The sequence below is a fragment of the Saccoglossus kowalevskii genome, chromosome 11, assembly GCF_978046115.1.
Source record: "Saccoglossus kowalevskii chromosome 11, keSacKowa6.1, whole genome shotgun sequence".
NCBI lineage: Eukaryota > Metazoa > Hemichordata > Enteropneusta > Harrimaniidae > Saccoglossus > Saccoglossus kowalevskii.
Window position 1 is genome coordinate 8,258,910 of NC_140651.1, and position 18,318 is coordinate 8,277,227.

Below are 18,318 nucleotides of genomic sequence, written 5' to 3' on the forward strand. Positions count from 1 at the left end.
GAGTGTTCCTGTTTTTCTGCACTGTTAAAATTACACTATGGTCTTAGTGCCTGCATATTTGTGTTTTTTTTGCTCTTTTGTCACTGTACGACTCTCAGAGCACAGCTTGCAAAATGTAGAAAAGTTTGCATTAGAATGTTGTTGTATATTCAAATAACATTAAATAACTTCAGCTTGGTCATTTGAGTCAACCTAAGGCAGCCATACTGTAGCATGGTGTGGTCTGTTTAGCCAATAGAAATACTGGGCCTATGAATACAATACTGAATAAAACACCAAACTTCATGACTGAATAAGTTATTAATAAAAAAAATATTACGTTACTGTGACTGTGTGCTTTTGTACTTTGATTACGTAACATTAAGTCTTTAGGGAGGATTATAAAAAGTCTATAAAAAAAATGTCTTTAAGCAGGATTATGTTTGAGTAGTAAGGGATATGATGTGTGTCTGTTGATGATTTTGAAATTCATTACTATTGATTATCACAATTTATATTTTACTAGTTTACAGTATAACTGAAAATAATAATAGTTTTAATTAATACATTGTTTACAACACGTCATATATTGATTCTCAGACTGTTGTGTGTTTAATGGATAATGGAGCTGATGTGAACAGACCTAATGTATCTGGAGCCACTCCACTCTTCTTTGCATGCAGGTACAGTTATATATAAATTGTGTATCCTAGCATGATTCAAATATAAGTATCAAAGTTGTGTGGTGTGGTGTTCGTCGCTGTTCTCAATGAAAAAATGATAAGAGTAAGTCATCTGCCATGTTGTTTTGCCATCTGCCACTTTGTTAATATTGTTACCATTGAAACCAGTTGGAATACTAAGATGAAAATAAAATGTTGCTATTATCCATGAAAATTCAGTTTCTCTTTCATTGTTTGTATCGCAATAGCATGGATTCATTTTATGAAAAAATTACAAAAATTACATTTCATTTTAAATTCATTCCAAAAGTCTTAAAATATAATAAGTGCCATTTAGGAAAACCCAAAAAAAACTTCATTCTAGTGGTGTACAAATCTCTGAGTGTATACTTTGTGTAATCATATCCATATAGTTGGTTGTTCTTTACAAACATAATTTACCAAAAATTTGCATTTTCAACATATTGTGTCAATTTTTTTCTAGCCACGGTCAGCGAGATACTGCTCAAATCCTATTGTCCAGGAATGCTAAGTTTCTTCCAGACAATAATGGTATTACTCCATTGGATATATGTGTACAGGTATTATTAGCATAATATTATTTTTATATTATCAATATTATGATATTCTGATTTACAGAGATTTATCATATTGATAATTTTACAGTATTTAAATTTGAATGAAAGCTTAGGGCCATGCACTGTAACCTTGTTGTAATGAACTCTTTTTAAGGAGACAAACAATTTAGTTTGTTATAGTGAAGTGTTCACTATAATGAAGCACATAATTTTGTGGATTTGTTTGAACAGGAGACGTGCAATGTGTTCATTATATCAAGAAATTAATTATAAAAGTTTTCATTATAAGGTTACAGTGTTTATAAAGTACATGTATTTATAAATGCATTTAAAAACTACAATTACATGAATCTAACACATGTTTTATTCTACATGATATGTATTGTGTAATAATGACAAGCGTATTGTTCTCGGTGTGATTATTTTTTGTCTGATATTTCCTATAGGGTGGATACAGTGAGACATGTGAAATTCTTCTACAATTCATTCCAAGGTTATTTGATGCTGTTATCCAGATGGCTGTCAATGAAAAAGTTAGAGAACTCACCGTGAGTCAAATCTCATTTACAATTAAGTAGAACTGTTCTACTAGCAGATTAGTTATAATTTCTAGTTATAAAGCAGATACTGGATATATCTCATAAATGAAGTTTCTTATTGTTTACTACTACCATAATTTGACATCACTTTGTGATGGTGTTTTATTTTTTACAGCTTTCAAAAGTTTTGGAATACCTTTGTCGTGCCAGTCAAGCGCAGCATCAAAGAATTATGGTTAGCCTAGGGGAACTAGCCACCTCAGCTGGACATAAACTTCTTAGGTAAATAATCTTAGACTAATACTTTGATATTATACATTTATTTTTTGAGTTTTATTGATTAATAGAACTATCAAATATGAAATACTCAGTCATGTAATAAAACCACAAAAGGCAAAAAACTAACCGTCAAATATGTTCTACTGTAAAATTCCTTATTTTAGCTGCAATTAATTTACAATGAAAAGACTTTTTTGGTGTTTTGTTTAAAATTTCACCAATTTTTGACAAGTTGAATTTAAAATATAGGAAAAAAAGAGTTATTGGCTGGATTTTATTTTCACTGAATCACCCCTTCAGCGAAAATAGAGAAAAACAAAAATTGCAAGTGAAAATAAAGTATTTTACAGTTCGCAGTACGGCATTCATTTCAACCAATATATAGCAAAGGTTGATGCAATCCCATACCGCCTGAGTGCTTACTTTGTAGTATCCTCATTAGAACCTTATTATTATTATACTTTTTTTTCCTGCTTAAAATAATAGCTGAAAATGCGAAAAAAACAACTTTCTTATGAGGTTCATTCCTGCACAATTGTGTGCTTTCAGTGGATTCTATTTCTGCCATTTGCACATCTGTACATTTGATGTTTGAATGTGACATAACTTTATCTGGAACTCAATATGGTGGTGTACTTTGCCTCCAAATAAGAGAAACTTCAACATTGGAATGAGAGCAAATACATTTGAAGAATGTAAAATAACATTATTTTCTGTACTACAGATATAATAATAGTTTATTCCATGGTATCACCATCAACAAAAAGGAGAAACTGCAATGATTATGAAAGATAAAAAACACAGAAATATTTTAATAAACGTTTACAGATTAACAACCATAGTAAATTTCACTTTATACTTTAACTCAAAATTTTAGCAGGGAATTATTACGTACAAAATACTGCAAACCATTAATTTTTCATCACAAAAAATATCTCATGATATATGACGTTTGCCAAGATAAAATTTTGCGAATGTTACTGTGACTTCCTGACTTAAAATTGTATTGTTGACTAAATTTTGTCTTTTGTGTGTAGTACCGGTAATAAGCATAATATAATAAATGCAACAGTTATGGTGTTTGCAAAATATCTGCATCTGAAGTTTCTTCTAAATAGCCATACATCACTAAGCAGGTTCTTTTTTGGTTGAGTTTTTAAGTTTTTTTTTTTTTTTTTGTATTTAAAACATTTTTTATTGAGTCATTTTACATAAACACTTTACATAGTTACATGTATGTGTACCAAAAAATTACATTGCACAACAAACAAGTACAAAGTCTCCACAAAAATATTACAATTTTTTCAGGTAGTCATGTTGATATGCTAGGTCGTTGCTACAATTTTCATAAATTTTCCCCATTTTTTAAAATGTTTTCCCAATTTATATTTTCTCTTTGCAAATCAAGTTTTCTGTACCCTCTGCACGAAGTCTTTAAATTCCTCAAATTTTGGTTTGTTACCCTGACATCTGCAAATATAAATAAACCTCCTGACTACCAAAAGCAAAAACTTTAACAGGAGGGGGAGAAGACTATCACCAAACAAGAAGCATTCTGGGTTGTTTACCCGAGGGGAACTCAGTTTCATATCTCATACCCCATATCTCAAAGAATGTATCCCAAAATAATTTTACTACTGGACATTCATAGAAAAGATGAAGCAGATTTTCGTCAGGCCCCTTACACAACGTACAGGCTCCTGATTCAATTTTTGGTGCTAAGTAAATACTTTCCCATTCAGTAATATTGGAGTTCACTGTTTTAAACATGAAAGATTTCAGATCTTGGCGAAATACAATATTGCTTTATCACTTCTGGGGTCACCAACTTAGTTTTACATTGTTTCAAATGAATTTGAACACCCACAAATCTGATACCCAACATGTCATCCTCAGGGTTAGCAAATTTGTTTATATCTACTTCCCTTTTCCATTCACGTGGTAGTGCGGCCACAATTCCAAACCAATCCAAAAATCTCTTGCGAGGTATTCCCCTTTTTTCCACTTCACTCCACTGAAGAAGTTGGCCCTTAGTATCAAAAAGATTTTCAACATAGTGGAAACCAGCCTCCCTGAAATCTCCCAAAAAATATACTTCTGCCTCCTTGTAAAATATGTTTGTTGTTCCAAATACTTTGATTTAGGGATGCTTTTCACCATCTGGCGGAGCTGTGACTGCTAGCCACGACTCTAACATACTACGAAAGAAACCCCTCACAGTAATGGGAAGAGCATTAATATTAAAATTACTCCTTAAAAGAGTTTCTATTCCCCCAACTCGAGACAGTTTCTTCTGCAAAATCCATTTCCAAGGGTGGACTATATTGTTGTCAAACAGACAACGTAGCCAATCTATTCGTTGAGCCTTCACTATTGCAAAAATATCCATTGCCATTTTTCTGTCATTTGAAAAGTAAACACCAACAATTTGAATCATATTTGGCCATTTTACCGCAAGGGTTTTTTTTTTTTACATTTGCTTTTGTTTCCAATCCACACTTCACACTTATCCTGGTTAATTGCTAACCCAGATATTTTTTTGAAATTGCCCAATATTTCAAACAGTTTTCTACATGAGGGGAGATCACTAAGGAAGCATGTCAGATCGTCTGCAAACGCTGCACTTTTAAAAGAACCAAAACCCGGAATCACAACCCCTTCAATATCCTGACTGGACCGCAGTGAGCACAGAAATATCTCCAACCCCAAAATGAACAACGGGGGTGAAATTGAATCCCCCTGCCTAACTCCTCACCCCAGAGAGAAATATCACGTACTGGTGCCTTTGTTCATAACACAACTGGAGATGTCAGAGTAAAATACTTTTATCCATTTTATAAAACTTGGGCCAAAATTATAAGTCTCCAATGCTCTAAAGAGGAAAGGCCACTCCACAGTATCAAAAGCTTTTTCAAAGTCTACTGTTAGTAACAAACCAGGGATGTCCTCCTCGTCCATGTACTCCATTACACAGTCAATCAATCTCACAACATCGCCTATAAATCTATTTTTGACAAAAGCCGATTGGGTTATATGTATTAACTGTGGAAGGACGTTTTCTAATCTTTTAGCTATACATTTTGTACCAATCTTATAATCTGAATTGAGGAGTGATATAGGCTGCCAATTTTCAGCTTGTCGTTGAGATGTGGATAGCCTGCCTTTCTCAAAGGACGTATTTAGAGCCCTCACCATAAATTTTTTAACCAATGGCAAAATTTTTTTATAAAAATCTGCTGGCAGACCGTCATTACCTGGGGTTTTATTTGGTACAAGAGTTTTAATCACCTCCCAGGCTTCCTCGACAGAGATGAGGCCTTCACAAATGTTTGCCTAATCTTCAGTGAATTTTGGAATGTCTGGATTATCAAAAAAGTAAGCATTTTCCCTCCTCGCCCTTTCATTTTGGTCAAGTTTTGAGGCATACAAATTTTCATAATACATTTTAATTTCATTATTAATTTCCCTCTGGGACCTCACCTCTAACCCATCCGCTCTAGTAAGTTTGTTTATTTGAGATCTCCTAGCGTTCATTTTTTCTAATTGCAAAAAATACTTTGTATTTTTCTCACCTACATGTAACTCATGCCAGTTGGCCCTAGCTCTAACAATCTGCCCCTCTGCTATTTCGTCGTATTCCTGTTGTAATGATTGTTTTATTTGACTAAATTCATGTAATACTTCAGCAGTAGGGTTTAGGCAAATTTGATCATCTAGAATTCTAAATTTTCGCTCCAGATTTTCTATTTTTTCTGTTTGTTTTTTCTTTTTTTCTTTACTATAAGTTATTGAGGTTTTCTTAATACAATATTTAAGCCAGTCCCATACCATACGCGGGTCCTCAATATCCTTGCCTTCTTTTAGCCAACTAGGGAACTGGGTTTCAATAAGCTCAATATAATCAGTGTCTCTCAATAAGCTAGTATTCAATTACCAATATGAAGGACCACGTACAGTTTCGTCATATTTCAAGCTAATGACGACCGCCGAATGATCAGACAGCACACAGGGAACAATTTCTGTTTGAACTACATCACTAATAAGTGACTGGTTTACCAGAAAATAGTCTACTTTGGATCAATACAGGATTAAAGCATTTCCATGTAAAGCTACTTTTCTCCGGATGTATAATTCTCCATACATCTACCAGATCAACCGCCTCCAAAAAGCCATGAAACATTTCCGAAACACAAACCCATTTCTGGGAGTTACCACCTTTCCTATCTTTAATCATGTCCAATACAATGTTGTGATCCCCCCCCCCCCCCCACAATTTGGATATCTGGGTCTGACATGCTCCCCCTGATCTCACTGAGTAAATTCTTCAGAAAATTTATGTACAGTTTTTCTTCATTTGGGGTGTATGAATTAACCAAAAGAAAATGTTTCCCATATAGCATAACATCATGAATTAAATACCTGCCCCCTGGGTCACATATTGTATTTAAAACCTTATAGTCGATGTTTTGAAAGATAGTCAACACCCCCTTACTGTTGGAAACACCATGGCTAAAAAACATCGTTCCCTACACTGCTTACTCCAAAATTTAACCACATCTGTACTGCTATGCGTTTCTTGCAAAAGCACAATACTAGAGCCTTGATTATTAACCCACCTAAACACTTTTTTTCCTTTTTTTGCAACGACCCAAGCCCCTCACATTTAGTGACAAAATTTTAAGTTCAGAAAACATGGCAGTTGAATTGTAATATACTCCCTGGTACACCACTTATAATAAAATTTGACCCTTTTCTCATAAAAACCCAACAAAAAACAAAACAAAGGAATCTGCCCCCAGGCCAAAAACTTGGCTGTAAAAGGTGGGCCACAAAAACTCCCAAATCTCCCCATATCGGATGCATCCACATCTGAATAAAGCCAATGGATTGTTGCATCATGAAAATACCCACCCTGCGAGCTCCCAAACAACTTTAAAAAAAACAAACTCTTTTCTCAAAAAAAACAACACTCAAACCGCGTAACTCTACAAGTTAACATATATCAAAAATTACATTACTGTTCAAAAGTTCAAAACTCACAATTCACCAACCATATTTCCGTTCAACAGTTCAAGATAACAGTACAGAAACAACAGTTCGTTCGAAAGTTTCCTACTGCCCCATACACCACGACAAGCGAAAATAGCCTACCGCGTTCATTAAATCATCCAAATCTGGGACACTGCCTGTCAGCCGAATTATCTTCAGTTCTTAACTAATTTCCCATCAATGAAAAGTCTACTGTTGGCAAAACGTGGACGTTTACCTTGTTCAAACGCTTTCTGCATGACTGGATGCAGCTCACATTTCCTTTTGTAATCAGCTTGCGTATAATCTTCAGTTGCAAATATTTCACCTTGCTTTAATAAACTTTTGGCTTTTTGTAGAACAGAGATGCGGTCTGGTCTCCTCATGATTTTGACGATTATATGAGGTGCAGGCCTCGCACCGATCCGGCGACCATTTATCCCAACTCGATGTGCATTTTCGATCATGGCGGCTGCGCTCTCGAACCCCAACTTCTCCTTTAATAAATCCGCAATTATTTCCATGCAGTTCTCGCCCTGCTGTATCTGGAATCCACCAAACCTAAGGTTGAAAGCTCTTGAGTATCTAGCAAGCCGAAGCGCCTCTTCCTCATTTTCCCTGGTCTTGGCTTCCAACTCCTTGATCTTTCTATCGAATTCACCGAGTCTGCCTTCTACCGCCTCATGGCTATTGCGCAATGTGGTCATTTCATCTGATGACGCAGTTAACGCTCTCTCGAAATCCGCCTGCTTCCTCTCCATACTCTCAAATCTTTCAGTTATAGCGTGTTTTTCCTCATTAAGCGCGTCCACCTTCTTCTCAATTCTTCTAAGAGCGTTTTTTATATACGATTGGAAGTCCGGATCGACCTCGTCATGCATATTGGGAGATTCACCATCGCTTTCACCTTGCTCTCGTGTTCCGATTTTTCCCAAAATTTGGTCATGTGATGATTGGGTCGCGAAACCCTGTAAGACATTTTGTTGTTTCGTTTTGGAAACCTTGCTTTTCACGGTCTTCGGCGACATAATTTTAACAAAAACTCACTTTCATCCGGCGACCAGAACTTTACATCCCAAATAAAGTGATTCGCTTGATTGTCCTGTATTTAATACCTATAAAAACTTCACCGGAGCCCACGGAGCAGGCCAGTCAAAGATCTTGCTTACATGCAAGTAACCTTTGACCTTTTTGTGTTTTTAAGTTCTTTAGTTTGTCGTCAAGTTACCAAATTATAACTGGTAGATGAATTATATAACAAAATTAATATTCAACGTGAAGCATTTTCCATTAAGATTAGTCTGAGATGCAAACCATACTTCTGCGTTGTTTCCTGTATAGCCATTAGGTTCCTTCCTTCTGCGTTTATAGAACGTTAATTTTATAGATTTTTGGAGAGAAGAGAATTAATAATTTTATTGATAAAGGTGCAATATGTAAGGCTTACATCAGTGTAACTTGCAAATGTCAGAACTTTTAGGTCATTTTGGCCAAGGTATTCAATAAAAAGGCCTTTCAACTAAGTTTTGTCGTCAACTTTAAGGACCCCAGTTTCACTATCATTGTGAATTTAAAAGGTTGTTGATCTTACAATATTCTGTAACGTCAAATTCTATAAATTAATAATTAAAATGTGCACCCGAAATATTTTAGTTATGGGGGGGGGGGGGGGGGGTTGCATATTGTAAACAAAAAAATACAGTGTTTTTTCTCTTTTCAGTGTCTCTAGTAACTTCAGTACTCAAGTGAATAGTTTTTTACGCTGCGTTCGGCTTTTGTGTAAACTGTACAAAATGGGAAGCTTAGTGGATTCAACGTCAGCCAATCAAATATCAACTTACATGACGCCAAAAATGAATAATTCATCTTCTCCATTTAAGGTAATGTTCTGATATTTATTGATTATGCATGGCTTATTGCTTATTGGACCAAAGTTTGTTAGTGTCTGTTGGACAGGGACTTATGTTTTGACCTTTGTGTGTACGTGCGTCTGTTCAGTTCTAGTGCCATATCTCTGCTACGCTTTGACTGATTTTATATACTGTAGAATACTTTATTTTCGCTTGGAATTTATTTTCGCTATTTTCGCTGAAGTGATGATTCCATGAAAATAAAATCCAGCGAATATACTTTTTTTCCTATATTTCACATTAGACTCATGAAAAATCATTGAAAATAAATTCCAAGCAAAACGCCCAAAAAGACTTTTCAGCGAAAATTAATTCCAGCGAAAATAAAGTATTCCACAGTATTCATTATGCATCATGAGATAGATGTATTGGTTTGACTATCTGATTCAAAATAGTCAAATGGCAGCCGTTTTTGTGCTAAAAAATCATCACAAATCAAGCATTTTTGGCATTCCAGAACTGGAAATGGATTTTGCTCAAACTAGGTACATATGTTGAACATTATGGGACCTTGATGCACATCATTTTATTTTTCCGATCCAATTTAAAAAGGCCAATTGGCGACCATTTTGTTTTAATGAATGCAGTTCTAGTGCCATATCTCTGCCATGCTTTGACTGATTATGATCAAATTTTATATATTAGTTTTAAATCATGTTATAGATATATACATGTATTCAAAATGGCCGACTGGTGACCATTTTGTTTTCAATTAATGCTGTTCCACAGCAATATCTCTCAATATGGACAAATACTCGTTTGACCAGATACAAGATGACTGAATGTCAATCATTTCAGTGTTAAAAAATCATCATAATCAAGCATCAGCTTCTGGATCCATACTTCTAACAAAACTATAAACAAAACTATATATCTTAAATTTTATAACTAACAAGGACTGTGCCATGCATGGCTTGTTTTTATTAAATGTGATGTTAGGGACTGTATTGAGCTGTGTTATAGATTAAAGTGCCTGTGAAATGGCTGCTATTTTCACGCCTAAAATTATCCATTGATACATAAATATTATTATTTTTTATGTTTCTAAGCATGAATTATTTTTTTAAGTGAAAAAATGTGTTTTAAACTCAATCTACGGCAACTTTATTTTTGTGTATTTTAAAACGAGGCTCCTCATTAGCTTCTTATTTGCATACAGAAATTCCCCTTGTGACGTAAGAAGGGGGAGTCACATGGCAGCTTGCATTGCCGATACGTGTAAATATAAAAAAAGGCAAATTTCTTCTGCAATTTTCTCGTCTTTGACTAAATTTTCACTTATGTACTTGTTCGTCGAAGAGGAATGGACCATACTGAACACATAGTATCAATTTTTGTTGCATGGGGTTGAGTTAGATGCGAAATATGCGTTCTGGTGTAGCGTTCTGGTGTAGCTGGTCACCGTGATCGTCAGCGGCGCACGTTTGTACACTGTCGCTGGACACGTCGGAATTATCTTGTTATTTAGCAGGTTACTAGGCACGTCACTACACTGTTTTATTTCATCGATCGTCTGAGTAAAACTTTCAAAATTAAAATAAAAGAGAACATATTTTGACATTCTAAACATTAGACTATTATAGTGATCACTATAAAATAATTTTAAAAAACGACAAATCACAGTTACTAAATAAATGACAGCCGCGTGGAAATAAATTGAAATTTTGTTGAAATAGGTGAAAGCGTCGGGTCACGACGAGGGTAAGTGCGTTAAAAGCGGCATTTAACTGGATAACAAAAATAACCGAGATCGACACACATACAGATAAATTCAGAGTGGATTCGAGTAAGCGTATTCCATGGCGTGATTGTCATAATTATAACATCATATTAAAACTTTATTTGGTGGAAAGCCAAAGCCGGATTCTTATTTCAGAAATTATTACGCAGATCAAGCTGCAAGCATGGAGGTAAAAAAGAACAGAGGTGTGAATTCGACATTCAACACCAACCACCAAGCAATTCAGAAACTTTTAGCCTTCGAAAATGAAAACAATTAGCAGTGTGTAAGGGCAGTGTAATTTCCTGTTTGTCCGACGCTTCGTTTTCGTGTCACTGTCAAAATTATTGCTACCTTTTACTTAACAGGGACTAAATGGTCTCTATAAAACGATAATCCGTCAGGATCGCAAAAAAAGTCAACTCATTTAAAACACTTGCCGGACGTCTCTCTCTCTTCTGAAATCTGCCTCGGTGATCATGGTCCGGAATCTATTTCTTTCAAAAGTGTTGCGCCAGGTTTATGTTGTCGGCGTTTCTCTTTAAACCTATTTTTTTTTTTCATGGACGAGGACAGTTTTTCCAAAAAAGGAATCTGAGGCTAAGTGGCTTTCGTCCACTGATGTCGCACCTTTGGATCGATTAGAAACGTGTGAATACTTACACTATAACTATACGTTTCACTGCAACTGCCCACAACACAACATCTAAAAACTCTCTCTCTCTCAATAAAGAAGAAGAAAATAGACAAAAAAAAAAAGACAAAAAAAACGCCGACTGAAAAATGTATATCGTTTAAAAGTATACTGAATGACCAGTGTTATTACGGCTCAGGGGTATGACTTCCTCTCACATTTTGGCATTTGGTGGCGCACTTTCGGCGAGAGTCGGAATTCCGGAAACAGTCGACCGTTTCAGAATAGGTGGGCGTGGCTACAACACGAGAAATATCCCAAATTTACTTGGATACGAGTAATCATTTTCAGCAAAAAAATCAATAACTGCCCATTTCAGTGGAATACAGATCTAAAATGGGAAACGTGAGGGTGGTCATTGCACAGGCACTTTAAAGGTCAAGTGCAAATTCAACTTGTATATTATGTTTGCCTTAATAAAAATGTGCTTCAATTTTATGCCATTTTCTTTTGTATTTTTATGCTTTTCTATCACAAATTACAATTATTTTTTATGAGAGATTATTTATTTGAATGGAAAAAAGCAAAAGACATTGCTTCTATTTAAGATGCGCTTCTAATAGAGCAAATACAGTACACTATAACCACTCAACAGTGCATGATGAAATGGTCTCTCATTCAGTGATATAAAATGATCAATTAAATATTAACAAATTGTCTCCAGGTTTATATATTTACATCATTTAAGCCAGCTGGTGGATTTTTTAGCCCCGCTGTCGACTCTGTCGTTGTCCGTCTTTTTTGACTTATTCTTGAAAACTACAAGCCGGATTGTTTTGATACTTGGTGTATATGAACCTTGGGTAGGCCTTTCTTTGATTTGTTTATTTCTTGATGATATCTTCAATTCTCTAATTTTGATGAATATTTTTGTCATTTTTGGTAAAAAGTGATATTTTCGAATTCTTGTTCAAAACGGCAAGTTTGATTGCTTTGATACTACACATATTGTTCATTTTCTAATGATATCTTCAGTTCTTTAATTAAAATGTGCATTGCTAACAGCGGAGCTATCTCAGCCGACAGGCTGCTTGTTTGTTTTTGGTTTCATCACACACATGGAAAAGATATGTGGCAATGTTTGCGCATTCTTTTTTACTGTGATATCAATCATTTATAGTGGAAAATCTAGGAGATTTTTGTATTTTTTAAATTCATGGAAAGTTTTCAAATTCCCTCTAATTTTCAACGAACAAGTTGTTGATGCTGTGCACAGTTGTGCAAAGTGCTTGCAAAGTTGGTAGATATATTTGTATTTTTGACCTAAGTTGCTGGCATACAAATTTACTTCACAATGCATATTATTTACCACAGTACACTGGAACACATCAATATAAACTTTTCATTGACAACATAGAGGCTGAAAACAAATAATCAGATAAATATGAACATGTACTTATTTGAAAGTAGTCTATCAATAATTGTATTAAATCCTGGTTATTTGGATAAAATGATCAGTTTATGCATCAAGGACACAGCTATCGTGTAATTAAATTTAGATAAAACTTAACAAGTAGCTTATTGATTAAGTCTATTTTAATTGGTTTAACTATGTGCATTGTGTGTACATTTTTCTGATAAAGTGACAGTGTATTTCATGATCTATGTGCATACATTAAGCCTCTACAGTATGTTGTAAATTTTCTAGCATATCTTCCACTGTTGAGACGGCTTATCCATGACCATAATATTTTTTTAATTTACAAATAATGAGTGTAATCTCCAGTTTTTCATCAATTTGTGTAAGTTCTGATTTTTTTTGTGTGTTTTCGGATTTTTCTTCTATTTTTACAGTATTTTGGTAGAAATTGGCCACCAGAAAAGTCGTAAATGGTCTCTTTTGAACTCCTATGTGTAATAACCAGAACAATTTTTTTATTTAGTTACATGTACTGAACCAAAAATTGTGAAATCAAATTAGGAAGCACACTGTAATATGTCATGTTAGGTTAATACAATGTATATTAGAATATATTTATAATATGCAACAGCAGGAGAATATGTACAATTTTTTGGTTGACCGAGTTAATTTTCTGTCTGTCCACATGTAGGTGAGAATTGCATATACCATTTATGTTCATTTGGTACCACAGATATTGTTTTGGCTCAGTGTGAATCATGTTAAAAAAAAAAATTGCACCTTATATCCCATGCATGTACATGAACGGATAAACTTGGTAGAGATAATTATTTGTTGGAGTGAGTGAATTAATAGGATACAAAAAAAACATGGTCAGATCTTTAGTTCAAATTCTACTTAAGGTTTAACTTTGAAAACTGGACCCCTTCCCCTGCTACCCTGCATTGACCTTCTATCCTGGGTGAATTTTGCCCAGCGGACGCCAAATCCACTGGCTGAGATTCTTTCAGTCATTAACAAATATAATATGGTTGCTAAGCTTTACAGGTGCTTGTCAAACTGCTTGTAATGTCAGTATTAAATTGTCATAAAAATATTATAATAGAAACGTGATTACATATGTATGGTATATGTACATTTCACTTGCATGTTCAAAGTTAGCAATTAGCAACTACAACGAAAATATATAATTGTAATATTTATGGCACTCTGTGGATGTCAGTGATTTTTATTGTGTTCTTTTCGTGTTCTTGTTCTTGTAGCCGCTTGAGTTGCTGTGGAATTCATTAGAAGAGTGGCTTTTTTTGATTGGTTCTGAGCTGAAAAGAGCCGAACATGCGAAAGCACAGGCATCGGAAGTAGCAAAAACTGTTGTTGATAACGCTTTAGAAGCAGCGCTTGACAAATTAGCCATTGAGAAGGAAGTGCGTGCTCAATCACTGATCAGAGGAACTCCACGAAAAGTCAAAGCCGACACAAGTGATGTTGACACTGGTGAAGATGTGTCAATGTCAGCTGGGCATTTTGAAGGAAATTTACAACGTCTGCAATCACACAATGAAGAAGAAGAAGAAAAAGCATCTAACGAGGAACCACTATGTGGGGATGTTACAGTGAGAGAGGGAAATGACACTAAAACTGTGGAAGAACTGTTTGCAGCAAACCTAATTGTGAGAGCTACAGATGATGTCTTCATTCCCACACTTGGCTTGAAACCTGTCCCAAGAGAGGAAGATATCTTACGCACAGTGTCAAAGGAAGTCAGGCGGCGAGCTTCCGAGCAGGATGGTATCTTTGGAGACATCGCCATGTTGGCATCTGACGATGCATCTGTCTCCGATATCAGGAATAATTTATTAACCGAGAGCGATAAACAAAATGATAACATGCATAGTGCTCATGACATGGTGTCTGCTACAGCTGATAGACTATGTGCAGTAACCCAGGCATTCTATATGTGCTGCTCCTGCCAATCGAAAGACAGGTATAAAGCAGTATTAAATACTGTAAAATACTTTATTTTAGTTGTAATTAATTTTCGCTGAAAAGAATCTTTGAGTGTTTTGTATGGAATTTATTTTCACTGATTTTTGTTGATTTGAATGTAAAATATAGAAAAAAAGATATATTCGCTGGACTTTATTTTCACTGAATCATTCCTTCAGCGAAAATAGTGAAAATTAATTTCAAGCGAAAATAAAGTCTTTTACAGTATACACCAGAATAACCAAGCCTAGATTTGTGAGTCATATTTAAGTTAAATTGTGAGTTTAGGCCAAAAAAAATATTTTTATATCTTCCTAAATGGACATTATCCGAACAAGAATGTGTAAATGCTTGATTCTATGTTCAAAACAGCAAAACTTTAAATAAATTAATAAAAATGTAATGATTAAAATATATTTTCTAATTTTTAAAAATACTGATTTTTTACCTCTCAGAATGACATCACCAAGATTTATTGAGTTTGTCTGTCGACATGACGATGTTTTAAAATTTCTAGTTACAAGGTAAGTACTGGTATTTTGAAAGTAATTCCCAGTAAATATCACTGTAATCATGTCTTTGGTACCTCCCATGATGCATCACAATTCATTTGTACTCAATTTCACGGCAATGCAGGGTTAGACCCATGGTCTTGCAACCAACCTTGAACAACAAAAAATTAAACAACTGATAACCACAGTGTACCTCATTTACTAAGCGTAAGACAATGCGTACAATGACTAGTCTACTCTGTGGCATTTCTGAAAGAAATGTACAATAGTTAAGGTAGAGATGCAGGTTTGTGGGCACTTGGGAGTGAATTTTTTTTTTTTCTTTTTATTATTCAAACAGTCTTGGCTAAAGACTGTTCAAATTTTGTAGAATTGTGAATGGTGGAACATACTCAAAAAACGACTTTAAAATATAGATAACAGGTGCAAACATTCTCTCTTTTGAATGCTTAGCAAGATTTAGTAAGGCTGTACATAAATAATAAAAAAGAAACATGGTGAAAAAAAGAAATAACGGGATCTCCAAATTATGCACTATATTTAACTTTTAACAAAACTATAATACATTTAAATTTGGAACTGTTACAGCCATTTTAATTATGAGCATTAGCAAACTTCTTACTGAGTGAATTGTTATGCAAATTAGCAATTATCTCATCTTCTTTTTAGTGCACATCCTAGAACTTAAAAAAATATAGCTCCTAGAGGCTTTGACCTTTTGTTTTGAAATTTTCACAAATGATTGACAATGTGTTTATCTTCAAAACGCCGTCGGGGCATTGTTTTTGGTTGAACAGTGTTACAACAATCGTACAGACAACTAGCCTGGGTGTTAATTTATGCATAAACTTGAAGTAGTGAAATTTGAGCTTGCTGCCCTGCAAAATTGACAACTGTTAGACAGTTTTCAAGACGGCACTTTTTTCACAGTAAACAGATGTACCCATAAACCAATTTTGACAGGAAACAGAAGCATGGTTTAGAAGCTAATTTTTTTTAAATCACTTTTGACCAAAAAAATAACACTCAACAAATAATCAAGTTTTGTACAGTATTCTACATTATATATGGAACCAATCTGACAACTGTATGGTAGAGATAAATACTCAAATTTTCTTGAAATATAAAATTAATATTTTGCTGTATTTCATTTCATAGGAATCCTACAATTATTTTTGATTATTTTGATTTTTTATTGGAGTGCCCAGAGTTGATGTCTAGGTTCATGCATATAATTAAATCACAGGTTAGTATTAACAGTAATCATTGTATATTCATTCCCCTTCATTCCACTTAACCATTCCAATTACCCCACTCCACTTTGCTAACTCCACTAACCTATCTCCACTTACCCGTTCCCACTACACCCATCCCACTTACCCATCCCACTTACCCATCCCACTTACCCGTCTCCACTTACCCGTCTCCACTTACCCGTCCCCACTTACCCGTCCCCACTTACCCGTCCCCACTTACCCGTCCCCACTTACCCGTCCCCACTTACCCGTCCCCACTTACCCCACATCACTTACCCCACTCCACTCACCCACTCCACTCACCCGTCTCCACTCACCCGTCCCCACTTACCCGTCCCCACTTACCCATCCCACTTACCCATCCCACTTACCCATCCCACTTACCCATCCAACTTACCCACATCACTTACCCCACATCACTTACCCCACTCCACTTACCCGTCTCCACTTACCCGTCTCCACTTACCCGTCTCCACTTACCCGTCTCCACTTACCCGTCTCCACTTACCCGTCTCCACTTACCCATCCCACTTACCCACATCACTTACCCCACTCCACTTACCCCCACACCAATTACCCCACTTCACTTACCCCATTCAATGTATCCCATTCCACTTAGCCCACTCCACTTTACCAACTCCACTTACCCATCCCACTTACCCACATCACTTACCCCACTCCACTCACCCATTCCACTTATCCGTCTCCACTTACCCGTCCCCACTTACCCGTCCCCACTTACCCATCCCACTTACCCACTCCACTTACCCCACTCCACTTACCCCACTCCACTCACCCACTCCACTTACCCCACTCCACTTACCCCCACACCAATTACCCCATTTCACTTACCCCATTCAATGTATTCCATTCCACTTGCCCCACCCCGGAGCTATCTCAGCCGACAGGCTGCTTGTTGTTGTTACAATAAGTCAAGCAGTTTTATACTTACTGAGATTTTGTTCAAACTTTGTATTTTTATTTATGGGATCCTTATTTACCAGATAAACCTCAAAATGGCTGACTGATGGCCATTTTGTTTCAGTGAATACAGTTTTGAAGCCATATCTCTGACATCTTTTGTCTGTTCATGTTCAAACCTTATATATTTCTTAAACTTGAGAATTCACAGGGACTATGTAGTGCAAGTACTTGTTACCTTTTATTTGGTGGATGTTATACACACATCTGTTTTTTTTACATGTACATTAAATATTACCCATATGGAACATGACATTGCTGTATTAACAATGGTATATTTTTATTGACAGCCCTTCCATCTGAGAAGAGAATGGTTTTATGATAACTTACTTCCTTTAGAAGAAGAAACATACGTACACAGACCTCCTGTAGATGATGATGTTTTACTCGTACACAGAGGTAAGAGTTTTCAGTGAAACCTGATGTGTGGACGGATGATCAAAGAGATTGCAGGTTTGACTCCCATGTCAGTTGTGTACTCAGTAGTGTTGAAAATAAGAATACATACTGGTCACTTGCAAGGCTCATGACATTCATGGTTGGGAATATGGCATCCAGTCAAAGAGATGTGAAGTTGTTAGTCCTGTGTGTTGTTCCTCTTCTAAGTGCACATAAAAAATAACAGCATTCTTATTGCAACGAGTAGGAGATTACTGCAGGATGACTGGAACTTACCCACATCCCAGATCTGTAATTTGGTTCTTTTTATGCCTAATGAATGAATAATTAAATAACTAATTAAACTAATGTGTGACTTTAATTATTACTAGTGTGAGCAGTTTTATGCAAGTGTCTTCTGAAGAGTCGTACCAT

At 35.5% G+C, this 18,318-nt stretch overlaps 1 protein-coding gene across 1 annotated transcript in view; it reads left to right on the top strand.

Annotated features, from left to right (window-relative positions):
- LOC102804084 (E3 ubiquitin-protein ligase HACE1-like) overlaps positions 1 to 18,318 on the top strand; it is a 42,059-nt gene that overhangs the window by 6,496 nt on the left and 17,245 nt on the right. Inside the window, exons 8-16 of the mRNA XM_085505712.1 lie at positions 580 to 662; positions 1,147 to 1,243; positions 1,687 to 1,788; positions 1,955 to 2,061; positions 8,807 to 8,966; positions 14,033 to 14,754; positions 15,212 to 15,280; positions 16,427 to 16,514; positions 17,796 to 17,904. Coding sequence (XP_085361838.1) covers positions 580 to 662; positions 1,147 to 1,243; positions 1,687 to 1,788; positions 1,955 to 2,061; positions 8,807 to 8,966; positions 14,033 to 14,754; positions 15,212 to 15,280; positions 16,427 to 16,514; positions 17,796 to 17,904 — 1,537 coding nt within the window. The remainder of the gene's footprint in view (positions 1 to 579; positions 663 to 1,146; positions 1,244 to 1,686; positions 1,789 to 1,954; positions 2,062 to 8,806; positions 8,967 to 14,032; positions 14,755 to 15,211; positions 15,281 to 16,426; positions 16,515 to 17,795; positions 17,905 to 18,318) is intronic.